Consider the following 15,040-nt stretch of genomic DNA (forward strand, 5'->3'; position numbering starts at 1 on the left):
TCTTGGTTTATTGGGCTCTTATGACTCCATCCTGTCATTTTGGTGCCGTTCTCATGGATTAATCAGAAACATTGTAACGAGGTCATCGGGTCAGCAGCAGATCTGCCACAGAGCAACATCTAAAGAGCTTCCAGCTCTGCGGCAGCTGCAGCGTTTAGGCGGTTTTGACGGAGTTATAAATTGTGGCGTCTCACAAACAGTTATTTTTTAGTTGATGGGAAAATTACAACATATTTAAGCCAAAATGTTCAACCAACTCTGGTCCCTTTAAGGGCTGGTGAGTGGGAATGAAAGCCCAGGTTGTCTGTCCTCTGTATGTTCTGGTCAGGCCAGTTTTCTGACCACAGAGGCAGAACGGTCAGCAAACCAGCTTTCGCTACGTTTGGTCCAGTACCAACCGTCCTGGAAAATCAAATCAGCAACGCTGAGTTGTGAGTTTTTTCTGTAACGGTCCTTCCCTCCTCTCAGCTCTCTGTCAATTTGCTCAGATTGAGCGCTCAGTGCGCAGCCAGCATTTGTAACAATGACGCTTTGTGTCTCTCTATTATCTCTTAAATTAGAAAATCAGATCAAATTACTTGAAATTTCCTGCATCGTACAATAATCTAAACCCATGTCCCCAACCAACACTGTCCAGCGAAGTAGATTTTAATCCTATTTACTGTATAAAAACATTTTCTGTTGGTTTAACCTTTAAGGGAACGAATGCAGCCGGACAGTCGACAGAGAATCTATTTAATGCACATTTCTGTCGCCTTTTGTTGGTGCCTGCTTCGCTTCTTTGGCGGATTTTTCTTTAATCACATTTGATCTGATGCCATTATGATCCGACTTTGAAGTTCAAAGCGAGAAACGAACCGCAATTATAATCAATACAAAGACTGTGTTTCAGAGGTAATGACCACTGGTCTCCTCCTGCCAGCAGGAGTCAGCGGACCGACAGCTGCCGGTTCCCCGAGCCGCGTCCAGAAACCTCGACCCACATCTGCACACTAAGAGATCTGGAAACACACATATTCAAACTCACAAATACTTTATTTTAAATTCAATCACCATATGTGGAAGCATTAGTCCTGATACATGTTATCTATGATAAAACACTGATGTATGATTCATTTTCCTCTCACAAAATGCATCTGATTATCATTTTAAAGACCACAGGGAGTCACTTTTTATCTTTGTCTTACGTTTGTTGTTTTTTTGTTCATTAAAAATGAGCAATCGAGTTTGTTTGATCAAACAAAATCAGAAAAGTGGGGCTTACATATTTATAGAGAAAGATCTTTTCCTCTCATTTGTGTTTTTGGTTAACAAAATAAGTCAAACTGCGTCATCATGCAGCTTCGCTTGCAGTGAAACTTTGTCACCAACAGAGCAGAAATCTGCTTCATCTCTGCTGACAGAGTTTGATTTAAAATCAGCAGATCAGTCAGTCAAACGGCTCAAAGGTTTCATTCTTTCAAACACAAGAGAGCGAACATTTCTGTCACCAAACCACCACTTAATCAAATCCAACATGTTTTAGATTAGCTCAGAGACATTACACACACTTACATCAGTTTCCTTTAAAGCATCTCACTGCATGTAGACATAATTAATGAACATGGGGCCTTTAGTCCCAGGAGGAAATGAAAGAGTCTCTGCAATTCCAGGCATGCAGCATGAAAACTCACATCTGATGGGATTTTGCTTCAACTCTTAGAGGGAGAAACAGAAATGATCAAAGAAAATCTTCACATCTTGAACAGAAACTTTAGATTTTCTGAAGCTTTTCAAAACTTCAACTTCATGTAAACTCACCTTTAGTCAGAAACGCAATAAACTTAACCCAACATTGGACCTCTGACCGATCGGATCGTAACGTTTTGAGCCATTTTGCATCAAACTGCTGCTTGCCATGATTGGCAGGTTGATCACATTTTTAGTTTATTAGCTTCTTTGCTTCCTAATGCAGATTATTCACCAATTTGACTGCAGTCCATCAACAACAACTAAATTATTCCTCTAAACCAAACGTGACCTTAACAAGCTGTTAACTGTGATGCTAACACAGTTGCCTGTCATGACCTGTTACATCAAACCCAACAAAAACAGACACCCCGTTCCTAAAAACCCCTGAAAAGCCCATTCTGCCCCTAAAAACACCATTCTACCCCTAAAAACCCCATTCTGCCCCTAAAAGCCCCATTCTGCTCCTAAAAACCCATTCTGCCCCTAAAAACCCCATTCTGCCCCTAAAAGCCCCATTCTGCTCCTAAAAACCCATTCTGCCCTAAGAGCCCCATTCTGCCCCTAAAAGCCCCATTCTGCCCCTAAAAAACCCATTCTGCTGCTCCTGTCTCATGTATTTCTATCATTTTTACATCCAGATAGAAATAAAACGATGACTGACAAGCAGCTAATTTTTGTGAACTGTGTGTGTGTGTGTGTGTGTGTGTGTGTGTGTGTGTGTGTGTGTTGTGTTTGTGTGTGTGTGTGTGTGTGTGTGTGTGTGTGTGTGTGAACATACCGACGGCCAAATTAGCGATGAAGAAGTTGGTGACGGTGCGCAGCGTCTTGAAGCGATAGATGACGTAGATGACCAGCGAGTTTCCCAGGACGCCCAGCCCGATGATGGTGCTGTAGGCCAAGATCAGCACCACCTTCAAACAAACCAGAGCAGCAGCTGTCAGACGCATTCACGCTGATGTGAAGTGAAATGTGACCTTTGACCTTTCCTTTGCTCCAATTAAAGGTCGGGGCAGTTCTGGGAATGGACCCGTACCTGAACGCTCAGCAGTCTGATGGGGTCTTCTGGAAAATTCACTCCCTCGAATCCGGCCGGCAGCACCGGGGGCAGGATGCCGATGTTTGGGGGGTAGTCATGATAACCGAGGTTGTTGGGGTCGCTGTCAGGCGGGGGCAGGAAGTGGAGCTCCTCCTGCGTGGCGTTGACTTCACCCAAAGCCTCCATGTCCGGTCACACGCGTCCGGCCAGCAGCTCCATGTCACTGCAGCTCGCTGCGCCTGCTGGACGGAGGAGGAGGAGGAGATAAATGACGGGTAAACGGCTCTATTTGCAGCCCAGCCTCCGATCGGGGTAATTACTGATGAAGGGTACTCTCAGAGTTTTCAAGAGGCACTTGGGAGAATTTGTTCAGCTCGGCTGTATTTGTGGCTGGTTATGAAAAAGACTCGGTTGCCGCTGATGCTCATTGCATCTGGAGAGGAAAACCACACGACTCTCTGCATGCAGATGGTTCTGAGCTGAAGTGGATCATAATTAGTGACGGCAGAATCAGGCGACTGACAGCGACAGGAGCCTCTTCCTGGATTAAATACTCCACTAAATTACCAACCGATTCACACTTCACACCGAGGAGGTTCAGAAAACAGCACTGCACTTTTTAATTTGTCCTTTCGGTCCAGTCTGCGATCATTACTGTCTGCTTTTATATTCATATCTTTGTTTGCAGCTCTTCTCATCTCAGTGTGTGACTCAAAACATCATCTTACTAATAAATGAACTCTGATCTGCATGATGATTAAATCAGATTAACATGCATCCAGTTCAGTTCAGAACATTTTACTAAACATTTCATGTCTCTGGTTAAAATTTCCTTTTACTGTCTTCCTTTCAGGAATAATTTCCATCATTTTTGCATTTTTTTTTTAAAATGATTCATCTGGATTCGATCCAGCAGTAAATCAAACCTTCAGCTTTAACCCATCACTGCCTGCAAGAATCAATTTATGAACAACTACCGGTAAAAAACACATATGATAAACATAAATGTAGGTGTTTAGTATGCAAATAGCAAATTTCAGTATAAGTTGTCAGCAGAACTGCTTCATGCTGGTCGTTGGTGTGAGGAATATATTAAAGCAGTAAAACACGGATAAAAGAATGAATTTTATTAAAACATTTTCAGTTTTTTGTTTATAACTGATTCCAGAATGTGAAACATTTTTATTACATTAACTAATCAGACACAGAATTAAATGTTGTCAATTTGAATAAAAATCCAAATTCTGTGAAAAATATAGAAAGGTGAGTGGAAGGAGAAAGTGTCGCGGCATATCTATGTTTGTACTGAATGAAAACCATTATCACCAAGCACAACTCTTTGCTTCAAATTAGTCGGATGGTTATTTATCGCTGATCTGATCAGATTATGTGCAGGTTGTTCCTCTCCGTCATCATTTCAGCAACGAAAACGAGAAATCCTGATTTAGAGTGAGCGTTCTCCGTCTCATCTACACTTCCAGATCGCAGATTATCTGCTGAGGTCGTGTGAGCGATAATCTGACGTTCCATGTTGCTTTCTAGGTCAACGGATTAAGAACAAAACAGGTAGATTTGACCTGTTTTATTGTCCACGTGCATCGGAAATATAAACAAGAGATGGGTTTCATGTTTAAAAACCAGCAACAGAACTGGCTTGACATTCCAGTCAATAATCTGTTACTGCCGAATAAATCTGAAGGATTATTGAACCGAAGCTTCAGAGTTCAGCCGTTTGTGAAACATAAAACCTCATTGTTCTGGGACAAGCTGTTTTAGGGCTTCTGTAACTTTAAATAAGCTTCATTCAACGCTTACGCTCGCACGTGAAAATGGCTGCAAACCACAAATATACCACTGTGCACTTGGAAAAGCAGAAGTGGAGCCTCCTGCACAACCAGCCAGAATGCAGAAAGTGGTTTCTGGACGGTAAGTCAACAACATGACACTTTGTCTTTTGCAGCAGCCATTGTACAGAGAATACAACTGTGACACCAGCTGATCAAATGTGCTGGAGCTCAGCTTGGGTTGCTAGGTAACGATGAGCTCAGCTGGGGTTGCTAGGTAACAGGGACGTGCCTGCTCATTTGTGACGTTTCATTTTCAGGACCCCAGAAAATAAAAAGTAACTGCCAAAAACCCGCCGGGTGTTTTTTATTTTTTCTAGCAGAAAAGATTTTAATGGAAGCAGAAACAAGCAAAACGTGAATTTTTCCTTAAAACCTGAGGATAAATTCATCAGCTACAAAAACACGAAGCACACAGCCAAGTTCACGCCAAATTAGCTTCAGGGCAACAGAGTCAACGCTTTGGAGGAAACAGCATTCGGTTTTCTCCAGGCGAAGTCGGCCTGTTATTGATTGATCAGTCTGATATTGATTGATCAGTCTGATATTGATCGATCAGTCTGATATTGATCGATCAGTCTGATATTGAAAAGCGGAGCTGCAGCCGCTCTGTGCCGAGTTCAGCTACACGTCTTCGTTAAGTGACTGTGAACGCTGGAAACTGGCTTTAAACTCTGCAGCTCAGCGGCGCCCGGCGGCGTCTCAGCGGATCTTTGAGACTCGATGAGGCAGAGCAACAGCAGATGGCGGCCATACTGGGCTGCTCCCCCCAGGCTGCTAACAAAGAAAACACAAACAAGGCGTTAAATAAGCTTCTACTGACGATCCGCCTGGAGGCAGGGGGAAAGATGCCGCCAAGATCTGGAGGATTTACTCAGCAAACACAGAAACCGTTAACGAGTGAACTCTGCAGCTGAAGATTAACGTCCAACGAATCACGGAGCAAAGAGAGAGACTGCAGCTCCACGTGAGGATCTGATGCTCAGGGGGCTTCAGAGGGAAAGTAGCAGCCAAAAGCAGGTCTGGACTGCTCAAAGACGGAAAGACAGGAATACATCTGATAGTCGGTAATAAGCAACTGCCATCCATCAATCTGGAAACAAGTTGGGCAGGAAACAGTTTCAGGAAGTCATGGTTTTGTCCCGACCTCAGGCTGACAGAACATTTGTGGGCGGAGCTAAAATGTAACAAACCTGATTCTGTTGCAGCAGTTCATGTCAAAATGTCTGTTTGGAGAAGTTAGAAATCCAACATCATTTAAACGCTGGTTCAACCAAATGTTAAGAATAAAACAAAGTTTTCACATCCTGCATTACTGTGCCTTTAGTGGTCAACAAGATTGTCGCTAATCGCAATAATTTCCAGGATAATTGATCATCCAGTAGATTCTGTAATTGTATCAAACCAATATTCTAATAATATCTAATTATTAGTGACATCCAGTTTTCACTCAGCGGTTTGCAGCGTTGGATCAGACAAGACATGACAATTTTTTTTTTTTTTTAAAAAGACATTTTAACTGATCCTCCTTTACATCTCTTTAGTTTTTCAAATCTAATCTTTAATCAGAATCAACCATCTTGAATCAGCTGTATGTAAACTTCTGGATCTGAATATTTTTATTGTTTTAAATCTTTATTTAACCAGATAAAAACTCAATGCCATCAACACTTCTTTCATAAGAGTGAACTGGCCAAAATAATAATAATAATAATAATAATAATAATAATAATAATAATAATAATAATAATAATAATAATAATAATAATAATAATAATAATAATAATAATGATAAGTAGACAAAAACAGACATTAGAAATACATAAAATGTGAAACATTTGTAAATGTTTCTTCTTAAATAAATCAGGTCTGTAGTTACATAAAGGATTTTTCATGCTGGGAAGTAAAGCAGATGAAATGTTGGTCCTGGACGGGTCGGAGTTCTGACCCGCTGCAGCAGAACCAACTGGCCTCTTCAGACAGTTTGTTAATCTGCAGGTTACAGGTGGGAGCAAAGCTTTTAACAGTCGCCTGCACGTACAGATGTGACCTCTCTGATTGGCTGCTGCGCAGTGGAGGCCAGATAAGGCCTCCACACACACACACACACCCACACACACACACACACACACACCCACCCACACCCACCCACACACACACACACACACACACACACACACACACACACACACACACACACACACACACACACACGCAGGGCATCATTAAGATGAATGCGGCCGCGCTGGGAGGCGAGCCCACGTGGGACTAACCCTCCCATCCAGCCGCTTCACTGAGCAAGTTGTCTGAGGGCGTTCGGCTCGGCTGACGGATCAGCTGCGCCCAAATCACCACGAAAAGCAGCAAAGACACTTTTACAGGCTTTCTGTCTTAAAATAGAAACTGAAAAAATAAAACATCCTCCTACGTCTGGAGACAAGTTCAGGTTTTACTGGGTTTTCAATAACCGGGTTTTTATTTTAATTAGTTAAAACATAAACAAAAACAACATGTGATTATTTATATTAGAGATTTTAGAGCCGAAACAGAACCAAAACCGTCTGGTCGGGCGCAGTAACTGGGTTTCACCTTAAACTGTTAGAAACATTTATTCTCATGGTTAATATTAGGATTAGATCATTTTTTATCATATCATCAACAATTTCTTGTCTTGATAAGAAATTAGATTTATTATTGTCACAATAAATTTCAGTTAGTGTAAAAAAAAACTCACTGAAATGTTATTTTTTTCTATTAATGATGACATGATTTAAATAAATTATTAAGTATTTATATAAATAATTATAAATGCTGTTACATAGTTACCTAAACAGAAGTAATCAATAGATTTTTGATTATTTTTAATGACTTAAACATGTGGTTCACCTCACTAAGCCTAATTATGCAGCTACTTGACGCTCAGATTATCCAATAATGATTCAAGTTTGTGAAATGTGACTCAGTCGTTTGTGTGAGAATAAAAACTAGAATCAGATGCAGAAACATTGAGCTGCAAGCAGCTGTCAGACCTTCAGCTTTTAATGTTTCAAACCGTTTGTTTCTTTTCAGAATCAGATATTTTCCATTCTGCCATCAGCTGCTTCCACCAGCAGAGCCCCAGTTCTCCCAGTTTGACCTGAACTCAGGCTGACGCTTCGCTCGGTGGCAGCTTGGCCTCCTGAGTCGCTTCTTTCGGAACCATCTTCTTTTTTTTCTGCTGCAGACATTAAAGCTGCAGAATCACAGCCTGACGTTTGAGCTTCATGTTCTGCGTCTTACAAACCGTCTGAGAGCAGCGGAGATTCAAACCCAAGAGTCCAGGAAGGCGGGGGGGTTGAAGTCAACCTGACGCTCCTACGGCTCAGAATAAAAGACTTTCACTGCTGTGTGGGTCACAGTATGAATTATTTTCACCTTGTTAAAGCAGAATACATTTAAAGTGGATTCACTTCAGGCTGTTTCTTTAAAATTCTTTTTTTTTTCCTATTTCTGACAACCAATTAATAGGAAATTCCTAAATTAAAGTGTAAGCCTTCATTATTTTCTTTTAGAAAAGATATCAACGTTTTAAAGTAGGTGTTTTCAAAGCGCAGGTCAAGGGTCATTTCATTTCCTGAATGATTTTGTGTCTTTTTTGTTTCAGGGTGACATTCTTACAGATGAACTAAATTTATTTAAAAATAGAAGAAAAGAAACGAGGAGTGATGTGATTACAGTTTTTGATTACTGGTCTTTTAAAAAGATAGATTAGTTTTATATGTCACAATGTAGCTTCAATATCCCAATTTTATTTCACTAAAAAACATTTAACAATATCTGTGAAGCAATGTGTGAAATTTTTCATTAGTTGCTTTAATAAAGTGAAGGACAGGTTTGAAAAGTCACTAAAACCTGTCAGAACAAACGGAGACGCTGAATTTAGTATAATATAATATAATATATATATATATAATATAATATAATATAATATAATAAACTTTATAAATTACAGTTTTGTAAAAACTGAACTTCTGGTCTAATATAAAAATCCTGAACAATTTTTTTATTCACTTTGAAACTTAAACTTGTGTGAAAAAGTTTCATTTTCATACATTTTAACACCAAAACGTCTAAGATTATTTCATAATTTGTTGCATCTTCTCCTGAACACAAAAGAGTTGTTCTGTAGGTTTAAGTTCATCTATTGAAGGATTTTCTGTTCTTTCATCCAAGTTTCCATTTTAACTGTTGGACTGAAGACGAGGAATAAAACAAATAATAAAGGGTGAAAAGTGAGGACATGAATCCTTCTGCTTAAACTAATTCATTGTCATTCTGAGCTCCTGAGTCTTCAGTGATAACAGGAGATGACATTTTATCCGTTCAGAAAGCAAAGCTGCTGCAGGAACAAAGTCTGCACAAAAAGAGGAAACGGTTTCAAACTTCAGAGGATTCATTTCCCAACAAAAGCCTGGTGAGTTTTAAGCCTCTTTTTGAGAGTCGGCGCTGGAGCTACAGGCTGCAAACATAATCCCTCAAACCAGAACCGCTGCTGCTAATGTTTCCTCTGGATAAAAGTCTCTAATATAAACTAATGTGACTTCGCTTAACGGCGCTCCGTCTCTTCTCACCTTAAAGTTTCCTCCAGAACAAATCCTCTAAATGGTTTTCTCCTGCTAATCCTCTCCTGTCACCTTGTACGCTTGTTGATTTTGACTCCAGTTATTTCCTGAAACCAATAAGCACTTTTTTAATTCTCACCAAGCAAACAGACGGTCGGTTTCATCAGTTTGACTCTAGTGTCTCCACAGAGACTCAACAGATGGTGGATCTGGTCAGATTTGCTGCGGACGATTATTTCTTCGCTCGAGCTTCACGGGGTCAATGATGATGACCTCCTGTGACTCATCATGAGGAGACCATGGAGCGACTCAGAGCCAACAAACCGTCTGTGCCTGGTTCTGCAGGCCAAGTTATTTGGATTCTGCATGGAAGAACGAGCCTCCGATTATCACTTCGGTTTTCACCAGAACAAAATGTCCAAACGCTGAAAAGTTAAACAAAATGGCTAAACCTGAATCAGCTTCAGTAAATCCTACTTTCCATTTGGGCCTGGACTCTGCTCTACATCACTGCAAGCATGGAGAACATGCAGTTAAAACAACAATCAGCAAGTAGAAACATTGAGTCAAAATAGATCCTCAGAGGGAACAACCATTCCCTCACACACTGTGGTGTCGTGCAACATTTTTGCATCATGTTTTGCTTCGCCTGCAAGATGCTGAAATGTTCTCAGGATCCACAGAACAAGATGCTTGACCTGGAAAGAGGTTCTGCTTCAGATAAAGATGATTCTTCTGGACAGATGAGACAAAACTGAATGATTTGAACCAGAACAGAGGAAATGTTTGGCAAACCCAAACAGCATCCCAGTATGAAGCACGGCGGTGGAGGAGTCATGCTTAGGCAATGTTTTGCTGGATCAGAAAATCTGATGGGAAATCTACATTAAAATTAAAACGGAAGCGGAGCTGGAATGACTGGAAGTGACCCAAAACAAACTGGTAACAAAGAGCTAAAAATGAAGATGAGGGAATCAAAGGTCAGAGGTCAGACCTTGACCTCATGAGATCTTGTCTAAGGGTTGGAAACAGACTGAACATGAAAAAAAAAACTTTTGCAACATTCCTCAGTTTGATCAGAAGCTGAAAATCAAAATGACTTTCCTGGAAATAAACGTCTGATGGAAGAAATGAAGAACTTTTCATCTCAGAGGTTTTTATTCCGAAGACGAATCCTTCAGAAATGGAAACACTGAAAGTCAGACATGACCTTCCTGTTTCCACCCACATTCATTTCATTCTTATCAAAGTCTAAGAAATCAGTTTGCTTCCTGAAACTGCTGAAGAGAAACGAGTTTCATGCAGGCTGGTCCAGTTTTTTTCCTGAACTAAAACGGAGCTTTCTGTTGGTCGCTTGGGGAAAATCAAAACTCTTTCAGGATCTTTTTCAGCTCCTGAAAACAAACCCAGCAGAGACTTATGAGCATAATTACTGGATGAAGTCTGGAGTCACTGCTGATAAGCCAATTAAAGAAGAGCAGAAAAACCTCGTCAATTAAAACTGAGACGTTTCATCTCCACTGACTGAATAAAAACACATAGAAGGAAATGAATTCAGTCCAAACTTAAACTTCTGAAAACAAAGATTGGTTTCAACAAACTCAACATGCACTTTATTTACACTGAAATGTTAAAAAGCATTTAACTGCATTGTATTTGTGTGGCAGCAGCTATAAAAGTCAAACACGTGGGGCTGCTTGGTCAACTGGGAATTTATTATTATTATTTACCTTTAATTCACAGGAAAACCATCATAAATAAGTCAGCAAGAAGATTCTTCAATTAACAAAACTGTTCAAAATCTGTAAGAATATCCTGACAGATGTTTTACGACTGCAGCAATTTGAACGCCATGTTTTTCTGTAACAAGTTATTGTGAAGCCTCTTTATTACAACTTCCTGATTAACTGAATCACATGTCGTAGAGAGACTGATGAAGAGATTCAGAGTGTTGCTTATTGTCCAAACTGGTTGATAAAATCATGACCAACTTTTAGGACTGCAGTTACATTTTTGGGAAACCAGTCGGTGCATAACTTTCACTTAAACTCAAATTAAATTGTTGACCTCCAGGTCATCACTCTTCAAACCGGCTCGTTGCGGCACCAACTCGGCATCAGGATAATGGATGGTCCTAATGAGAGCCTGAATGGCCCAGTCAAAGGGTTCATCTGGATTCTAATCAATGGTGGAGCTAATTCCCAGTTGACCCAGTTTTTGACTGTGGTTCTCCAGAGATGTTGGCTGTTAAATGAGAATCGGTAATTTGAGGCAGAGTTTTGGAGTCTATGGGGACCCCCTGTGGAGAGGAGACGATGCGGTGAGTCGGGCCCCGGAGCGCCGTCCCATCAGGCAACAGGCTGCTGGGAGTTTTTTCCACTGAGAACTCAACTTCCATTAACATTTACACCAATCAGAGCCACAAGCTGTGAAATGACACAGGAACTGTTGAGTTTGTTCCTTCAAGCCAAACTAACCTGGTGGCCATAATGTTTTGAGAACATTTTGTTTTAGTTTGAGGCGTTTGGATTTTTTCCTCCTGTAATTAAGAACCTGTTTGGTTTGTGTTGGTTTTTCATGTTTGGTATTTTTTAAAGAAGTTAATCTGCAGATCTCTTATAATTGATGTTTTTCTCTGGTGAAGCTGCAATAACAGATGATGATTTTGTTTTACACCTTCCATGTAAATCTGCTCTTCATCTCAGAAAAACAGCATCATGAAAACACGCAGTCATGCGATAGTTATCATGTCGACTATTTTGGAAACTAAGACGTCTTTGTCTCCCACAGAAAGTTGTTTTTTTCATTTATTTACTTAGTTTTCACATTTCACAAACTCCGTGTCTGACCGGCTAATTATTCTCTTGTGATTCTGGACTTTGAGTCAAAAAGAGTTTAACCTTTGAACTCGAGTCACACCAAGATGACAATTTGGTCCAATATTGATATTCAATATCCATATTACTGCTATAGTAGAAATTTACTGATATTATATTCAGGCGGTTGGTTCTTGTACAAACATCCAACTTGATTGTTGAAAGAAATATGCTTTAAAATAGACAAAGCAACTAAAAATCTCTTACAACTGAGATGTAAACTAAAGTGGTAAGAATTACTACTTGAAATCTGATGTTTCAAGTTGAAAAATTAGTAATAAAAAGAAAAACAAAACGTCCTTCCACCACGTTTTCCTGTGTGAGGAAATTATGTTTGTCACCATTTTTACCCTGATTACTAATTAAAAGTCTCCGTCTGCATCTACAGGCATCATTTGCATCATTTCTGAACTGCAGCTGATGTTTGCACAAAATCAGCCTGAGGGCCACAAGTGGCCCCCGAGCCACACTTTGAGAATCAGTCAATTGTGATGTTTGCACACCTGTTGCTCCACCTTTCCTAACGAAAGTTCTCCTGTATGTCAGTCACATCTGTTATTGTTTCCTGAAACAATAATCGCGTCCAACAGCATCGTCCTCCACATCACGGCACCGACAGATGCTGGAGCAAGGAGAAAAGAGTCAGACGGAGGCGACAGCGGCCCCCCGCCGCCCCCCGTGGCCCCCCTCGCTCTCACGCAGGACGCCTCACCATCAGCATCGACCGCTGAACAAACGCAAAATCCATAACCACAGAGGTCGACTCCTGTTAAATCTGACAGGGAAGAACCTCTCTGGGAGAAATATCTGAGCGGGGCCAACCAGTAGGGGCCCCGAGACAAAAAGCAAAGGAGGTCAGAGGATCATCGTCTGCAGCCGCTGCGTCAGGCCTCTGTGCGCCGAGCGTAATCACATCTGCAGCAGAGAGACGGGACCGATCCCCTCCGAGAGCGGCTCATTAGGAGGATTTAATGAAATCGCATCAGTGTGCATCATTCAGAGCCGCCGGACCAGAGGATGCAGATCCTCAGATTAGACCGGAGGAGCCGACGCTCTGCATGGAGAAACCTCTGCAGCAAGGAAACGCTGGCAGCACAACATGATGGAGTTAAAACATTCATGAGCAAAGTGTCCAATTATGTCACTAAAGAGGAAAAGAATCGCTCTGGTTCTGTTTTGATCTTACAGCTGCATCAGAAAGGAACAGATCAGGTTTGTTTTAAAACATCCAACCGACAGAGTGAAGATGATCAATATTTGGTTTGAAAAGCTTCGATCTCTGTGACGTCAGCAGGCACCAGCAGCCCAGCCGGGGTCAAGGGTCACACTGGGAATGACCTCTGGGTTCACGACGACTCCAGCCTTCAACACAGATCACATTCCTGCTCACAGAATCCTCCATGCTGCTGCTCTGTGACCTTCTTTAAGACGAAGGCTCGTATTCCAGCCTCCAGGCTGCTTGAAAGAATCACTTTGGTTCCTGTCAGGATGAGGAAATGAAAACTAAGAGCCATCCTACAGAAACAGCAGGAGGCGCAGCTGATCGATCCATAAATCGATCAGCTGCGCCTCCTGCTGTTTCTGCTAAACGAACAGCTAATTAAAAACAAGCAGGTGAAACAATCAAAGGTTCTGGATGCAGCGGCGGCGTCCCGCTCCAGACGGCTCTTATTAGCGTCTGCAGCTCAGGATCTGTGATTTCAAATGCCAAATTTATTCAAATGTCAGAAAACAGCTGCAGGAGGAGAAACGATCGCTGACATTTTAATGTCACTGAGTAAATGACTTTTTTTTCTTTTACATTTTTATTGGCACAGCTTGAAGTTCCAGGCATTTAGTAAATGGAAGGTTTATCCAAGTAAATAAATAAGTTGTTTTTTTTTAAAAAAGAGGTTTATTCTGAAGTTAGTGAGACCATCCGGACAGTGACCTCACAAAGATGGCGGCCAGAACGCGGATGATGCTTGCAGGATTATCTGGAGAGTTTTGAGAAAGTTTGAGGCCTGAATGTGTTCAGTTCAGGAGTAGAAAGTTTTAATTTATCTCTAAAACGTTCTGATCTGTGGAAACTCTTGTTAGAAGTTTCATTTTTATTATTCCACTGGTCAGATTTATGGGGTTTTTTCTAGTCATACATTTATTTGGTTCTTTATGATGTTTAAACATTTTCACAAACAGAAAACCAATCTAATATTTGATAAAAATATAAAAAATGGAAATAGCAGAACCAAAGCTGTCAGATAAATCAGATCTTTATGCCTTCAATTCTAAACCAGATTTAACAAGAAAAACAAAAAATCTTTTCTCTCATCAGGGTTATGTTAATGTTTTCATAATTTCTATCAAAGCATTTCTTGGTGGACAGTCATTTTTCCTCTGGGATTCTTTCTGACGGACTTTCTGGATGAGTTTTATTGGCTTCACCAGTGGTCCCACATTTTCTCATGTGAGCAGCAGCAGCAGTAGCGGGCTGCAGCGGCGGGCTGCAGCTGCCGTGGCGGCGGCAGTAGCTGCAGCAGCTGCAGCAGTAGCTGCAGCAGCAACTTGGTTTATGGGATCCGTTAGCCTGCTTCATGTCATCAGACGGATCCTTTTTCTGCTGTTTCTTGGAGAACATCTTTGTACACTTGGAGTTTGATTAATTGTAACTTTTTACCCATCATAACCGATTTCTGCAGAAACAGTAAAAGAAGATGGCAGAGTTTCACTCAGGCAGGAAGTATTTTGGGGAGGGAAAGATGAGTTCTGCTTTCTAAGATTTTCTGCACACAGGTGGTCAACAAGCAGCTGCTGCAGGTAAAACTCCAATTAATCATCTCCTTTGAGATCGTTATCTCGTCAGCAGCATCTGTGCTAACGGATGCTGCACAGATGCTGCATCCGTTAGCAGCAGGAAAGCTCTTTTTTTAGACAGCTGCATAATTAAATGCACACTTCCTGACGTTTTGCACA

General features: G+C 41.1%; 1 protein-coding gene across 1 annotated transcript in view; it reads right to left on the reverse strand.

Moving 5' to 3' along the window:
• Positions 1–15,040, reverse strand: part of LOC129351389 (neuropeptide Y receptor type 2-like) — a 41,164-nt gene that overhangs the window by 15,062 nt on the left and 11,062 nt on the right. The window contains 2 exon segments of the mRNA XM_055020257.1: positions 2,510–2,642; positions 2,765–3,009. Of these exon segments, the coding sequence (XP_054876232.1) occupies positions 2,510–2,642; positions 2,765–2,953 (322 nt within the window). The 5' untranslated portion in view covers positions 2,954–3,009.

The sequence above is a fragment of the Poeciliopsis prolifica genome, unplaced genomic scaffold (assembly GCF_027474105.1).
Source record: "Poeciliopsis prolifica strain line A6 unplaced genomic scaffold, Auburn_PproV2 SCAFFOLD066, whole genome shotgun sequence".
Taxonomy (NCBI): domain Eukaryota; kingdom Metazoa; phylum Chordata; class Actinopteri; order Cyprinodontiformes; family Poeciliidae; genus Poeciliopsis; species Poeciliopsis prolifica.